Source organism: Uloborus diversus, chromosome 2 (genome assembly GCF_026930045.1).
Source record: "Uloborus diversus isolate 005 chromosome 2, Udiv.v.3.1, whole genome shotgun sequence".
Classification (NCBI taxonomy): domain Eukaryota; kingdom Metazoa; phylum Arthropoda; class Arachnida; order Araneae; family Uloboridae; genus Uloborus; species Uloborus diversus.
In genome coordinates this window covers 121,286,325-121,301,229 of record NC_072732.1, presented here as the reverse complement: position 1 = coordinate 121,301,229, position 14,905 = coordinate 121,286,325, and the positions used below count along the sequence as shown (strand labels likewise).

The 14,905-nt window shown below is 33.8% G+C and overlaps 1 protein-coding gene across 1 annotated transcript in view; it reads right to left on the bottom strand.

The window, feature by feature from the left end:
• LOC129216514 (potassium voltage-gated channel subfamily H member 8-like) overlaps positions 1-14,905 on the bottom strand; it is a 105,328-nt gene that overhangs the window by 66,890 nt on the left and 23,533 nt on the right. The window contains exon 2 of the mRNA XM_054850729.1: positions 2,853-3,086. Within this exon, the coding sequence (XP_054706704.1) occupies positions 2,853-3,086 (234 nt within the window). The remainder of the gene's footprint in view (positions 1-2,852; positions 3,087-14,905) is intronic.

Below are 14,905 nucleotides of genomic sequence, written 5' to 3'. Positions count from 1 at the left end.
GTATTCGTAATACATAAAAAAGACGAGTCAATTACTTTTTTTGCACAATAACTGAATCTTTAAGAAAAAAAAAAACACCTTTATGCAGAGAAGTAAAAGGAAATACTCAACGTTTTGTAGCACACAATTACAGATTATTACAGACTCGTGTTTCGGGGTTTCAAGGAACCCCTTTTCAATGCAAAATAGTGAGCTATTGGACGTAAAGATATCCGTTATGTGTAAAAAAGGCTTGCTCGGGTTTGATTTTTTTTCCGAAAGTACTTGGTTGAGAAAATAATAAAGGTGCCTCATATTGTTTCGCAACTGTGTTGTTGTACTATAAATTGTGTTTGCATTTTGCAAAATTATTGTCATACATATTTTCTGATATCCAAAATCGGAACACTTCATACGACGTTATTCCTCACCATTATTCCTCATCTTTCAGAAACATTACATTATTTTTTATCTTGCCTCCAATTACATAAATTATTTGGACATTATTCCTCATCTTTCAGAATGCCGACAACGTGATGTTGTACTGTCCAATTCTGTTTTGTGTAGAAAATTGGCAAGTAATCAGTTTAAGGTAAACCAAATGGTCCAGCAGGGGTGTTCCCATATGGTATACTCAATATACGCCGTATACTCTCAAACGTTTTTTAGACACATAACTTATACCCTCAAGCTTAAAAAGCTTTCATTTGTAATTCAGATTTTATCATCGCATTTTTAAATTTTGCTAAAGCAATGAAAAGATTTAACTACCAGTTGAAATTTTTACCAAGGGACCTTTATAGCTGCACGTAAAGAGTAGTTATTTATCGTTACAATGGTAGTTAATGAAAGTTAATTTCCGAAACATAAGGAAAATATGAATATGATTTTACCAGTTTTTTTCTTCTCCCCAGAAAACCCGAAACTCTATCACCCTTGGATTATACTCTCATGAATTTCTGGACACATTATGTAATGGTCGTCTACAGATATTGTGCATAATGGATTACTGGGAGTATATCCTCAGAAAAATTGATGGGAGCATCACTGTGGTCCAGTAAGAGGAGAGACTGGTGTTAGTTCATTGGATATGAAAATATCCTTCTGAAGGTTTCGAATTAGTTGTTTGAACATTTTTGTTTAAGAAAAAGAAAATGTCTAAAACTTTCTAAAAAAATAGTTTTAAAGCACTCTTAAGCATTTAATTTATACCATGATTATAGCTTAAGATGAAGAAGGGGATGCTCCTAACAACTGATGTATGATTGTTCAATCTAATAGTTGATTTAGTCAAACACTTCATCATATTTTTATTCCGAATAAACTACAGCAAACCTAGCCCCTAAAGTGAGATCAAATTTAATGGAATGTAATAAAAGGCAATAATGCAATTTGATGGTCTTCATCAGATCGCACATTTTTAGTCCTAAACAAGAATGCTATGAACTGGCGAAACAACTACTCATAATACATGGTTAGTATTAAATAAAATTGAAACAACAGTATCTTGCAATATTTTCCCTGAAAATTATTACGTTGAGAAGTCAAACCATCATTTAGTAGTTTTATATTTTCATAAAAATATATTAATATTTTTAGTACTAGCAGGTTTTTAATCCTAAACAAGAATGCTGCGAACTGATGAAACAACTACTCATCAGAGATGGTCAGTATTAAATAAAATTGACGAATAAATAACATGCAATATTTACCCAGAATATTGTTGCATTAGTAGTAAAGCTATCATATCGGTTTTTTTTTGCATTCAATAATAATCCATATTTATTTCAGTCGAACTCGCTTATAACCGCGATATTTACTCGTTATTACCGAGTGCTCGTAAAAAGCGACTTTGCGAAAAAATTCATAAAAATTTATCATAGTTGCTTTTTTTCTTCTTTTTGATTACAGTGTTTTTGAAAAATATGTTGTTTCTAAAATGTAAAAATAACTTTTAATCATTTTGTAATTAATTCTCCTTATTATTTATGTTTTTGAAGTAACATCATTTTCTCTTCAAAATTGTATTTAAAAAAAAAAAATCATTTATGTGTTTTTCTTTAAGTTGCAATCAACCTTATTTATGTACACAAAATGTTGATTTCGATGGTGTTACTGTATTTTGTGTTGTCAAAATTTTAGTCAAGTTAGCTGTTGTTCAGGGTTTCTTTGTTGGACGGCGATAGAAAGTCACTCCACATCTCCCACCAAAACCGAGAAGGTCTTGCTACCATTCGGGGGAGAAGTGGAGGAGTTGTCTTCAGTTGTCTTCTTTTTGATCACTGTACAGTAGATTACTTTGTTGTGAACTGTCTGAATGTCTCTTTCTTATGTCATTGTTTTTGAGGAATACACAATGTAGTATCTGTGTTTGTTTATGTGTATTACGCATAAACAGCCATATATAAATTCTTCTTGAATATTTCTTTACTCCACAAGTAGAAGAAGTGCTGTCATTGCTTGTTCTCAGGATTTATGATTTATCACTAACTTTGGTTCGGGTTGACTTTGGAATGTTAAAGAAAATTTACGAACAAAGGATAAGCTGATTTGGAAGTCAATAGAAATTTTACGAATCACGAAAATATTGCTTGCTTTAAGCGGTATTTACTCGTTAAAAGCGAGTTATGCTCCCATACACTTAACATTGTACCAACCAAGTATTTCTGATTTCCTCGTTAAATCCGGGTTCTCGTTAAATCAGGGATCGTTACAAGCGAGTTTTACTGTAAGAACAAAACTCACTTCGGCTACTGATTGCTAAACATTGAATAGTAAAACCTCCATTCGGTTGCTCTGCATTCAATAATAATCCATATCTATTCGAACAAAATATATTTCGACTGCTGATAGCAGGAAAATAAACAACGTACCGTTCTTTTTGTAAAACATGACCTCAAGTTTGAGCTCCATCTTGCTCTCGAGGGCTTGTTCGATCTCTAGTTTGTGCTCCTCCTTCGTTTCGGGGCCGTAGAGGAAGGTGCAGGCACACCCCTTCTGCATGATCTGCGCTCGAGGAAATCCCGTCAGGTCGCAGAATCCGTCCGAACAGTAAACAATCGGGTACAGCTTGGGCACTTGTGCATTGCCGAGGACAAAGTTGCTGTCTGTGGGAGAAAAAAAAAGTAAAATAAACATTGAAGTTTCTTATTTTTTTTTACTGAATTTCTTAAAAGAACCTTTAGTAAATACTGTATATCTATTCTCTCAATGAAAGAGATGATTTAAAATAAAACTAGATTTAGTTACGACACCAGTTAAAGACATAATGTAACCATAATAATGCAGCACATTCTGAACTAGAATCTAAGACCTCTCACAGTACATATTTCAATTAATTTGCAGTTTGAATTGCAGCAGGAATTTTGTAAAGTTCAACAAAAGTAACAAAAATCACTGAGAAGAGATAAAATGGAGGGAGTGAAGACTTTCATTCATGAAACCAATACCCCAAGTCACGTGATAGATTTTAAGCAAAGCATTGTGGGAGAAATCAGGATTCTTTCGCTTCTTTCACGCAAAACTTGCCAACCATTCATCGTTGTTGAGTCACGTGACTCTGGGTCTTTGGGTCAGCTTTTGCTAAGCAGATGATTGGACACACTTTCTCCCTTCATTTTAATTCTTGCTCTGAGATCAAAATCTAAAAATCTCCCTCCCACTTGCGATACTGTTTTTATTTCTATAGTAAATAAGTAAATAAATACACTGGTGTTCAAAAATTAAGGACGAAGTCGAAAAATTAGCATATCAGCTGAACGAAGAGGCAGAGCGGACAGAAAGACCAACCAGGAGATGAAGTAAGGTGATGTACGGTAGCACATGCGCAGATATGCAGGCAGACGTAATGGGGGAGTGTCTGAGTAGTATAAAGCATGTTGTCGGTGTAAGATCAGTATTTCTGGCAAAGAGATTGCACGCCGTTAAGCAGTTAAAATCACACCGAGTTGCTGCCTCGGCGAGAAATGGCGAATAATCAATCTGTTAGACGACATCTGGATGCTTTTACCCGAGGTCGAATCATTGGGAAGTTGGAGGAAGACCGCACTGTGACAAGTGTGGCTGCAGAGTTCGGAATTGCTCACAGCATCGTTTCACGACTTTGAAGACAATTTCAAACTACAGGAACAGCTATCCGGGGGTTCAGTAGTGGTCGTCCACGAGAAACCACACCCGCAGATGACTGGTATATTGTCTTACAGGCCGGAAGAAACAGGCGGCAGACAGCGGGAGAAATCGCTAGACACACGACACAGGCGACTGGACGACCGATATCGCGTTTTACCGTGGCCAGAAGACTGCACGGTGGTGGTCTGTTTGCCATCGGAGAAGGCGTTCTCTGTTGTGCCGGGAACACCGGAATCGGAGAGACAATGAATGGGGACGAGTACTCTTTACAGATGAGAGCAGATTCAGTCTGAGTAGCGATTCTCATCGCATACTCAACTGGAGAGAGCGGGGAAGCCGCAATCATCCCTTGAACATCATTGAAAGGGACAGGTATGGAGGTCGCGGTGTTCTCGTTTGGGGAGGCATCATGCTTGGTAGTCGTACAGACCTTCACATCTTCGACGCAGGTTCAGTCAACGGGACCCGTTATGGTAACGAGATTCTTCTTCCATATGTGCGTCTTTTTAGAGGCGCTATGGGTCCGCAGTTCCTTTTCATGGACGACAATGCACCATGTCATCGCACAGTAGCTGCAGAACAGCTCTTAGAGAGTGAGGATATTGAACGTATGGATCGGCCGACACGATCTCCGGATCTCAATCCCATCGAGCATGTATGAGATTTTCTTGGCAGAAACTTGGCAGCTCGTACCTTTCCACCAGTAACGATTCGGGAGCTTCGATTGGCGCTGCAAGATGAATGGGCAGCAATGCCTCAACAACTCATTGACACCCTCATTCTCAGCATGGGCAGACGCTGTAAAACCTGCCTAGCAGTCGGGGGAGATCATATCCCCTACTAAAGACCGGATGTTTCTTGCTGGACACGCATCACAGGGATGTTTCGGCCTTCAGTCGCATTGCGCTCCATGCTACTTTTTCAATAAAACTTCCTTTTATCCCTCTGATTTCTCTTTTAGTAAGTGTTGCTTACATTACACATGTCCTTACGTATTGGGGATCTTACGTTATTAAATGTGTTGATTTGGAAAGCTTTTGTAAAAAGTTATATTGAAAAAACCGTCTCGTCCTTAATTTTTGCACACAGTGTATAGCACAGAATTAGTGTCTTAAAACTAAAAGGCAAAATGTCCTCATAGCTCGTGGCATTGAACTGTCGTTTTGAAAACAAAAATGGTTCGTTACTTTTATGTACACATTTTGAGCATTTTCTTTCTTATTTACCAGAAAGAACATTGAAGTACATTCAACTGATGAATGAAATAGCAGTAACCGGTAGCAATTTCGTGCATTTTTTTTAGCAATAGTACTGGAAAGTTTCATGAACGAGTTTGTTTCTATTAAATCAATGCTGCGCAAAAGCTTTGAACTACTCGTATTTTTGTTTTGCATTTCAAGTTCTCATTCTAAGATACATCATTATGGACGAAATCATCTCCGGAATGTGAGAAGCACAATAAAAAACCAGTAATTAGGCATGTACTGCCCTGGCAAGGTAAAAGGCAGTAATTGCAAATATTTCATTTTATCTGCATTTTTGTCATCTATTATATGTTAGCTTATTTGGTTTTCGCTGAAGAAAACGATCGGAGGAAAAAAACCGTTTAGTTCCATAATGTTTCTAATTGTTAGTATAGAATCCAAAACGCGTTTCTTGAATCATCTCGAAAGCTCATTTCTGCAGATACTGCCGTTTATCTGCGCATCACAGTGTAATATTAGAGAATAGAATTGGAATTTCGAGCTAGAAGAAAGAACCAGTTATAATTTCAACTTTAAAAATTCGTATATCTTTACTAATAATAAAGCTGAAAGTCTCTCTGTTCGGATGTCTGTCTATCAGGATCTCTGTGACGCGCATAGCGCCTTGACCGTTCGGCCGATTTTCATGAAATTTGGCAAAAAGTTAGTTTGTAGCATGGGATGTGAACCTCGAAGCGATTTTTCAAAAATTCGATGTGGTTCTTTTTCTATTCCAATTTTAAGAACCAAATTATCATAAGATGGACGAGTAAATTACGAAATTATCATAACGTGGAAACCGTAACATGGGCAAAAGCCTATTGGCGAGATACGAAATTATCATAACGTGGAACTGTAACATGGGTACAAACCAATTAGCGAGAAAATTCACCATACATTATTTGTAAATATACAGGCGAACCAAAAGACCTTTAATTTTTCCTTTACGGACAAAGCCGTGCGGTTATCACTAGTTTTTAATAAAGTTTTATCCATTACTCGTTTCTAATGAACTACGCCGATATTTATAATTATTGCAAAACATTTTTCAAAGTTTATTTTATGTTCTTTTCCTACGCTATACACTCACGAAAATATTCCTTGCTGTCAAGAAACATAAATGTAATTAATTTTTCTTTTTTAAATATAGAATATACTCTTCATAAAATATAACGTATCCTTGAGGTACTCTATTAAAAGCTAGATTCCATTTCGTTGTTTTTTAATGAGAAAATGGTCTTCACTGGAATTTTATTTTTTTAAGCCTCAGGTATCAAAAGACAGATTAAAAGTAGGAACAAAAACTTTTCCATTACATTGCAGCAGGTAATGCTAATTTTAACTTCAAGTGAAAAAAAAAAAAAACAAAAAAAACTCAATTATTTTCTTTTCTTTGGTGTAGGCAAAGAATGGCTTGCAAGAAAAAAAAACAAAAAGGAAAAACCCGTATGCCATAAATTCCGGATGCAACTACAGTTTTCAGTGAAAATCAGTATGACCTATCTATAAATGACAAATGACACTTGAGTCTCATAAGAATCAATAGATATGGAAAGTCAAAATTAGTATAGTAGGTGTATATATTAGTACAGTAGGTGTATATTAGTATAGTAGGTGGTAGGCATATAGTAGGTGTCATAACAGTTTACATTTATGACATATACGATTACTTTTTCTCGTAAAAAAATAAAGTAGAAAATATATAGTCCATGTGTTTGATACGCTATTCTTACAGGGTGTCCTGAAATAGACCGATTGTTTTCAAAAATTTGTAACGGGAAAACGGTTAATGATAAAAAACAAATTCTTGCAGAAAATTCATGTGATGGGCCGTAAATGTTTTCCCCGTGAGCTCCAAATTTTAATTCAAAATTTTTTCAACAGCTTCAGAAAGTAAGGCCATATATCAAAAGGAAGAATTGAAATTCGCCGATTTTTCCTGCGATTGCGATATTGATTGCAGTTAGACATTTAGAAAAGATTGTTATGTAATTTTGTTCATTTAAAATATTTTTCGAAAAAGTATGATGTAGTTTAGTACCTTTCTTTGGATTTCCAACACACAATCTGCAGCTCCATCTATTGTAAAATTTTTGAACTAAAATTTGTAACTCTGGGAGGAAAAATTTACATCCCGCCATATGAATGTTCTGCAGGATTTTTTTTTTTTTTAAATCATTAACCGTTTTCCAGTTATAAATTTTTGAAAGCAGTCAATTTCCGGACACACTGTAAGTAAGCTGCAGATACAATAAGATCTTGAAAGGTTCAATGTAGCGAATGTACATAAAAAAAAAAATTTTATAATGTAACCAGCATTGAAACTTTTTATTTTTTTATTTTTGGCAGTTAATTTGTATCTGCAATGAAAGGTAAAAATTTTTCTCGTCTTTTTTTTTTCATGGGACAAAGTTAAAAATAGAATACTTTTCTAATGAAATATCTTTTACTCGATTATAAAAGATGTTTTTGATCAAATAAATGAGGAAATAATACATTGAATAAATGAATGAAAAGAAGAAGAAGCAATAAAAAGAAGCAAATAAATAAATAAGATAATAAATGCGAAAAAAATAAATCAGTTAACAAAATTGTCAATGAGTAAGAAAATAAGTGAATGAATAAATAAGCAAGGGAATTATTCAATGAATGAATTTGACTGAAGTTGTTAAAAAATGAATACGTAACTGATTTGGTAAAAGATTGAAAAAGTGAATAAAATTAACTATTTTACTTGCCCCATCCACTTTGCCCTGCATGCACTTGACTAACTTACTAGTCTAATATTAAGCAAATAAATATTGCACTGCACATTATTGGGTTTTAATTAATATTTAAAATGGTAATAACAAGAAGTTAATCATTTAATAACAACGAACTAATTTTTGACTTACAACAAAATAATACTATACGAGTATCAATTTTTGAAAACTGCTTGTATTATCATACTCTTTGATTTTCAGGGATTTTTTTTTTTTTTTGACAGGAATAGATTACATGGTTAAAATGCTAATAGATAGTTGGCGCTAAAAGCAGATACATTTTTTCACTATTTCTCTTTTCCTTGCTATTTCAGTTCTCTCCACATTTCCCTACACGTTCAGAAAGTATAAAACGATTTTGAGCAGAATACCTGACAGAACGGAATTTCTTGTTTTGATATGCCAGAAATTTAGCTACAAACGAAATTTAAGTTAGAAAAAAATATTTTATACAAATACGAATTTCAATAAACATTCATAAGCATGACATTTTTTGAAGCATTTGAAAAAAAGAAAATAATCGACTATTAAAATTTTTTTTTTTACAAAAAGGTTTAGGAAAACCATGTTGTCATAAAAGTAAAAACATGCAGAAATTATAAAAAGAATCAAAATGCTTTAAATTTGAACAAAGTTTTAGAAATGGAAATAAACGACATAAGTAATAAATTGATAATTTGAAATTTAAGATCATAAAAAACTACTATAAGTTTTTTTTTTTTTTTTGAAAGTAAGGAACTGTTGCCATAGTTAACCTTTTAGACTTCGTCAAAATTTGCAACAGATGTTCTTCATAGTGTCATAGTAAAGAGTGAATTAGGATTTCTGAAAAAACAATTTTTTACGGAGTTACGGTTAATTTTTCTGAAAAACTTTAGACATGCGGCAAAGATTTCATTTCAGAATTGGTTTATAGAATACTACAGTGGAGTTTTAAACCGCATAATTGTTTGGCACTTGTCTGAAGTTGTAAAAAAGTGAAGGCATAAATGAGGATTTCGTGGAGTTTTTCAGATGTTTGAAGCTAAAATTTGGCAAACTTCTGACAAATGTCAAACGTTTTGATGGGCATTATAGTTTTGGATCATGTTAAAATTATTACTGCACAAAAATAATCGTGGTAACTCGAAGCAGTTTCGCAGAAATGTCAAAAAAAAAAAAAAAAAAAAAAAAAAAGAAAACTTGTCATTTGCTTGACATTTCTGTTAAACTCTTCGAGTTGCCACGAATATTTTGGGGAAATGATAATTTTAACATAGCCATAGAACGTAATGTTTTTATAAATAAAATTTTGAACAATTTCTAAAGTTCTCTAAATTTTTGCCTTTATTTCAGAAACCTTATTAAGGGTTCATTTTCTGTAAATTGTATAAGAGTGCAAGAATTTAGCACGTCTAAAACTAAAAATTAGCATTATATAAACCAAATATTTAAAAAAAATCGATACCTGGCTGAATTTTTCCAGAAATTGAAGTTAAAATGTATCATATTTTGATTGCAACATTATCCATTTCTTGATAAAATTTGTTTTTTCAAAAAAAAAAAAAAAAGACCTTTCTTCTTGGACACTAAAGAGACTATCTAAAGCAAATTGCATCAAAATTAAAAACGTCAACCAACACGCCCCGTAGAAAGTGTACTTTGCTTAGGAAAAAAGACTCGTAGAAGTTATAAGTATTTAATTAAATTTCTTATTCGGGACACACAAATTTAAATTTTTACAACTAAAATGTTTTTCTGGATTCAATTTTAATTATTTTTTTAAAAGTAATTTAATGATGTATTTACTGATATGTTTGTTTCTAACGCATAATAAAACTTTTGTTATAATTATTTTCCACTTTTGCTATTTTCAGTAGACTATTAATGTTTTCTGGAATATCGAAATCAATTCGCCCATGATTACGATACTAAAAAGAGCTCTCTAAATTATCAGTAGAACGTAAGAAAAACGCACTTCTCTGCGAATTAATTAGTCTAAAATAAAACGCGTTTCCTTCTCCCTCTCCCCCTTTTTTGAAAATTAAAAACAACGAATATTTTTAGATGTTTTTTAATATCACTTTTTCAGTTTTAAGCTTTCGGAACATCAGAAACTTTGATCAGGAAGTTTATATTAAAAAAAAGAAAGAAAGAAATGAACGGGAGAAATAATAATCAGGTAATTAATTTTCAAAAGAACCTCTCACTCTTAAACCTTATGGAACATCCAGTGCTTCCAATTAAAATTTAACATTAACGAAAATTTAAATGCGCTAGAAATTGATTTGCAATTATTTCCAAAAAATACCGAAGCTTATTCGATGTTCTTGTTGAAATAACGCTACTTTTGAATCATAGATTCATAGAAAACCTTTTGCTCTTAAATTATTTTACCACGCAGAAAATAATGTAAAAGATATACAAAATATTAGATTATTCCTTTTCCCTTAATTGTGATTTTTTTAAATTCTACTCCTTCAAGTATGAATTTACTCAATTGAAAGCAATAACTTAATTTAAAACGATTTTGTTCGAGAATAATATTCAACAAGATGGCATTTTATGTTTAATTAAAGACTAATTACCAAATTATATTGGAATACGAGGTCAATTGTAACTAAACAATGTGCCTATAATTTTGCTGTGTGACATAGAGATAGTTATTTAATTATCACAGAAATATATCCGTATCCAAATCGTTACAAATTTGGTGTTCATGTCGAGATGTTAACACAAACATAACTAGTTTTGTACTGTATACTATAAGCTTTGAAGTTCATAGGTTATTTCAACTGCTTTTTCAAAATATCAAAGTCAGCAGATCTTATTAAATAATAATTGAAATTCCAATAGAGTTTGAGGTTCAACAAAAACATACGCTTAAGTACGGGTACATAAATAACTGAATTGCTAATTGAGCAGTTCGTCTTCGATTCCTTGAAACTATCAATTGCTAGTTTCTATTTCAGTTTGTGTTTCGTTTCACCTACAAAGGTCCTCTTGCTTATCAGTTGAAAAATAGTATTAAAAAAAAATACCTGCCACTCACACAGGGCCGCTGAGAGCCAATGCGGGCCCTTTGTCGATTTGTTCTTCGGGCCCCCTCACCCCGTAAAACTTTCAAAATTTACTATTTTCCTTTTCCGAGCCGGGCCCCTCCAAAGGTCGGGCCCCTAGTTTCCAACTAGGCTGACATGGCCCTTTTGTCGGACTAGCACTCACATCTTATTTCTAAATTACTTATACTCTGATAAGTAACTTAAATTCTATGCAGCACTGAAATAGGGGACTGTACTTTAGTCTCTTAAATAGATGTGTCCCTTGTTCGGAGGTATATGAATTGATGCATGGCGTATACTAAGTATAATAAAAATAAACTATTAACATTTAAGATTAAGTACTGAAAATGTTTTATAGATGTTACATGAAATTTAGTGTTATTTAAATTGAAGAAAAAATATATTAATTTTAAGATTTAAATTTCATCAAAAATTTAGTAAAATCATTTGAAGGAACTTGTTATAATGGATTTGTTTCATGTCATGCAATTTGCAATGCAATACAATGTAAATAACATAAGTTTCAGTAAAAAGTTTGTCATAGGCGATGCACTATCTGTTGAAGCTGAACCCATATGAATACATTGCAGAGACGGAAAAGCATGAATGTAAATACTAGCAAGAAATTTAAAATACATATTTTCTGCTTTTCATGTTAATGTCAAGACACATTTTTACCAGTTAATTTTTAGACAAAACAAGAAGCTTGATTTTAAAAAATTCAATTTGCACGCAGTTATTTCTTATGCATTAATTACTGCGATTTTTCTCTGTGACTGTCTTTGAGCTAGAATGTCCCTTTATCAAAAGTAAACACATGGTGGTCCCTTTTCAAGGGACTAGGACCAGACAAAAGGTTCCTTATTTAAGGGTATCCCTAAAAGGAGGTAATACTGCATTCCCATACTTAAAATAAGGAAAGTGTTTTTTTTTTTTTTTTTTTTTTTTGCGAATTTATAGCGCACTGTCACGTGTTTTGAGGTCGGAACAAACTTCAACAGAAACAACAGATTAAATCACCGAAATTAATTAGAATTTGAAAAACTGAACTTAAACTCACTTCAACATTGCAGTCGATTAACGAAACGTAATAATACCTACATAAAGCATCTTGATTTAAAAATTAATTATATGATATGAAGAAACTAGGAATTTATTTCTGACAAATCAATGTTTTCGCAATCAAGGATTGTACATAGGTTTTGTTTTTTTTTTTTTGCTTCTTTTCCCCCCTTTTGAATTTTTTTTTGTAATGTAGGGCCCTTCCACGGAAAACGGTCATTTTAACCCCTCATGACGCCGCATATATTTCATCAAAATAATACTTTAAAGTGATAATGAACATAATTGTGTTGCGTAACAAATTACAAACGTGTAAGTGATTTCTTAAGCGAAAAAAAAATCTTCATTATCTTATAAAGTTATTACTTTTTAATGAAACATACGAACTGAAATATTTTGTCGGGCTTCGTAGCTAATTACTCGACATGTTTTAAAATTTATAATCGGATATAAACTTTTCTTTCTTTTTTTATTCATATTGAATCCTTATAAATTAAAAAAAAAACATTAATAAATCGTAATATTTCAAAAGTAATATTGCAACACAGAGTGATTGAACAACAATAGTTGGGTTTCATAAAGGCTACCGATTGGAATATTGGACCTTCAACCTCTATGAGGGAGCTTGAAGGAAAGAGCGAATTGAAAAGATACAGTTGACTACCACTAGATGTCCTAGATATCCCTGAGTGTTATGGTATGCGTCCCACGAGTTGTTTATTCTGCCGTGGGTAAGTAAAAGGCAGTGACTGCAAAATTTTAATTTTTTTTTCTTTTTTTAAAATTTTTGTCATGTTTTGATCATTAGTTTTACTGTAAAAGCTTGCTCATTTGGTTTCCGCTGAAAAAGAGGAGTGAAAAATAATGTCTAATTGCAACATTTCCCTATTGTTAATATTGAATAAAACAAACATTTCTTCAAATATCTCAAACTCATTTCTACAGATACTGCCGCTTACCTGCCCACAGCTGTATTATTCAGTTACTCAAAATAACAATCAAGAAGAGGTTATTTATTTCATTTATGATTGCTCCCAGCTCCTCAAGGTCGACAGACTAAATGCCATGTATTTTTTCCCCTGAGGGGGGTCTGCAAAGTATACTATGTCAGGATCGCTACAGCAATTGCTTCTGTGAATGCCTACATAATACAACGTGTATGGTGTGACAAGGTTCGGTACAGGTGAGATATCTTTTAAGCGACGGGGGATGGTCACGTAAAACATTTTTTAAATAATTTAAATGTGTAAAAATAATCGGCTTTGAACCATTTAAAACCTTAGAAGTATAAAACTCACCATTCTTTGCACATGAAGCAACATGTTAATGCAACGTAGAATAAAAGATAAAATCAAAAGGTTATAACATTAAGTAACCGTAACGAATTTATTAACTCAGAAATAATTGCCAAAATTGTTGGCACATTTAGCATTTTGCGACATTAAGCGATCGGTTCCATCTTTGAAGAAGCTAGTAGGCTACTGTCGGATCCAGGCCTGGACAAAGTCATACACTTCGTCGTCCGTTGTGAATCGATGCCTGCTAATAGCTTGTTTTGGAGGCCCAAATCCATCTGACCTCTGAATTATCCGACCCATGAAAGTTACTCGATGAAAGGTCTGGACTGTACTGTGGATGTTCCAGCTTTGATATTGCATTCGCTGCTGCAATGTCTTATTCACCGCATTGGCCTTGTTTGAGCACCTTTGGACAACATGCTCAGTCGTTTCGAATTAAGGGCACGTCTAAGGTTCTGTAAAGTGGTTTAAACCGAGAGAGATCGTGCACCTAACGGTGACAAAAGAGATCACGCCGGGTGACTGAGTTACCCCAGTCAGTTTTATCTAAAATGTTCTATACATCATTGTTTTCTATCTTCTCATAATCTGAAAGTTTACGTTTGCACGCCAGTATTCAGAGCGCAAAGCAATATTAATGCAAAAAGTGAGCTAGTGAAAGCAAAACTACGCTGCTTAGAATGAGAAATTTGGAAGCAGTAACAGTCGCGTGGGGAGAGTGAGTTACTCCATTAAGACGTGAATTCCAAGAAATGATTGCTTCACGCGCAGAATAAAAGAAAAGTAAAAATCACACTTCACCTACCATGGGTACTTTAAGATAGGAGGATACTGAAAGAGTGATTGACTACAGATAAATATTTACCCTGCGACAGGTGTTTGGATAAGAATGGGTGTCTGTGTGTACCGCACGATCTCTCTCAGTTAATAACACTGGGCACTGGAGGTGATTCCCCGTTCCAGGAACTCGACAAGCCCTTGTGGTCAAAACAAGGACATGTTCCGTTGTGGACGATAACTTGTGTGACCACCAGGTAACCACCTTCTCTTCGGTGTGAAACCACACCATCGCTGTGCAACATAAAATGTTGTGCTTGCGCCAGTCTCTCTGCCAATAGATGGCGCCTCCATACACGCAGTGACATGACAACCTCTAACGGGAAGTTAGACGCACTGAGCGGGTTTCATTTGAATAAACCATAATTATAACGAGGTGACAAAAGGCGTGAAATAGCAAGATGGAAACATACAAATGTGGCCGTAAGAAGCAAAAGAATGTAAGTGGACTATTAAAAGTTTCGAGTAAACCGCGTTTAATGTTAAGATCTTAGGAAGGCTTCTATTGAAATGTTTTCCTAAATCATGCTGTACTACAGAAACTACCAGAATGC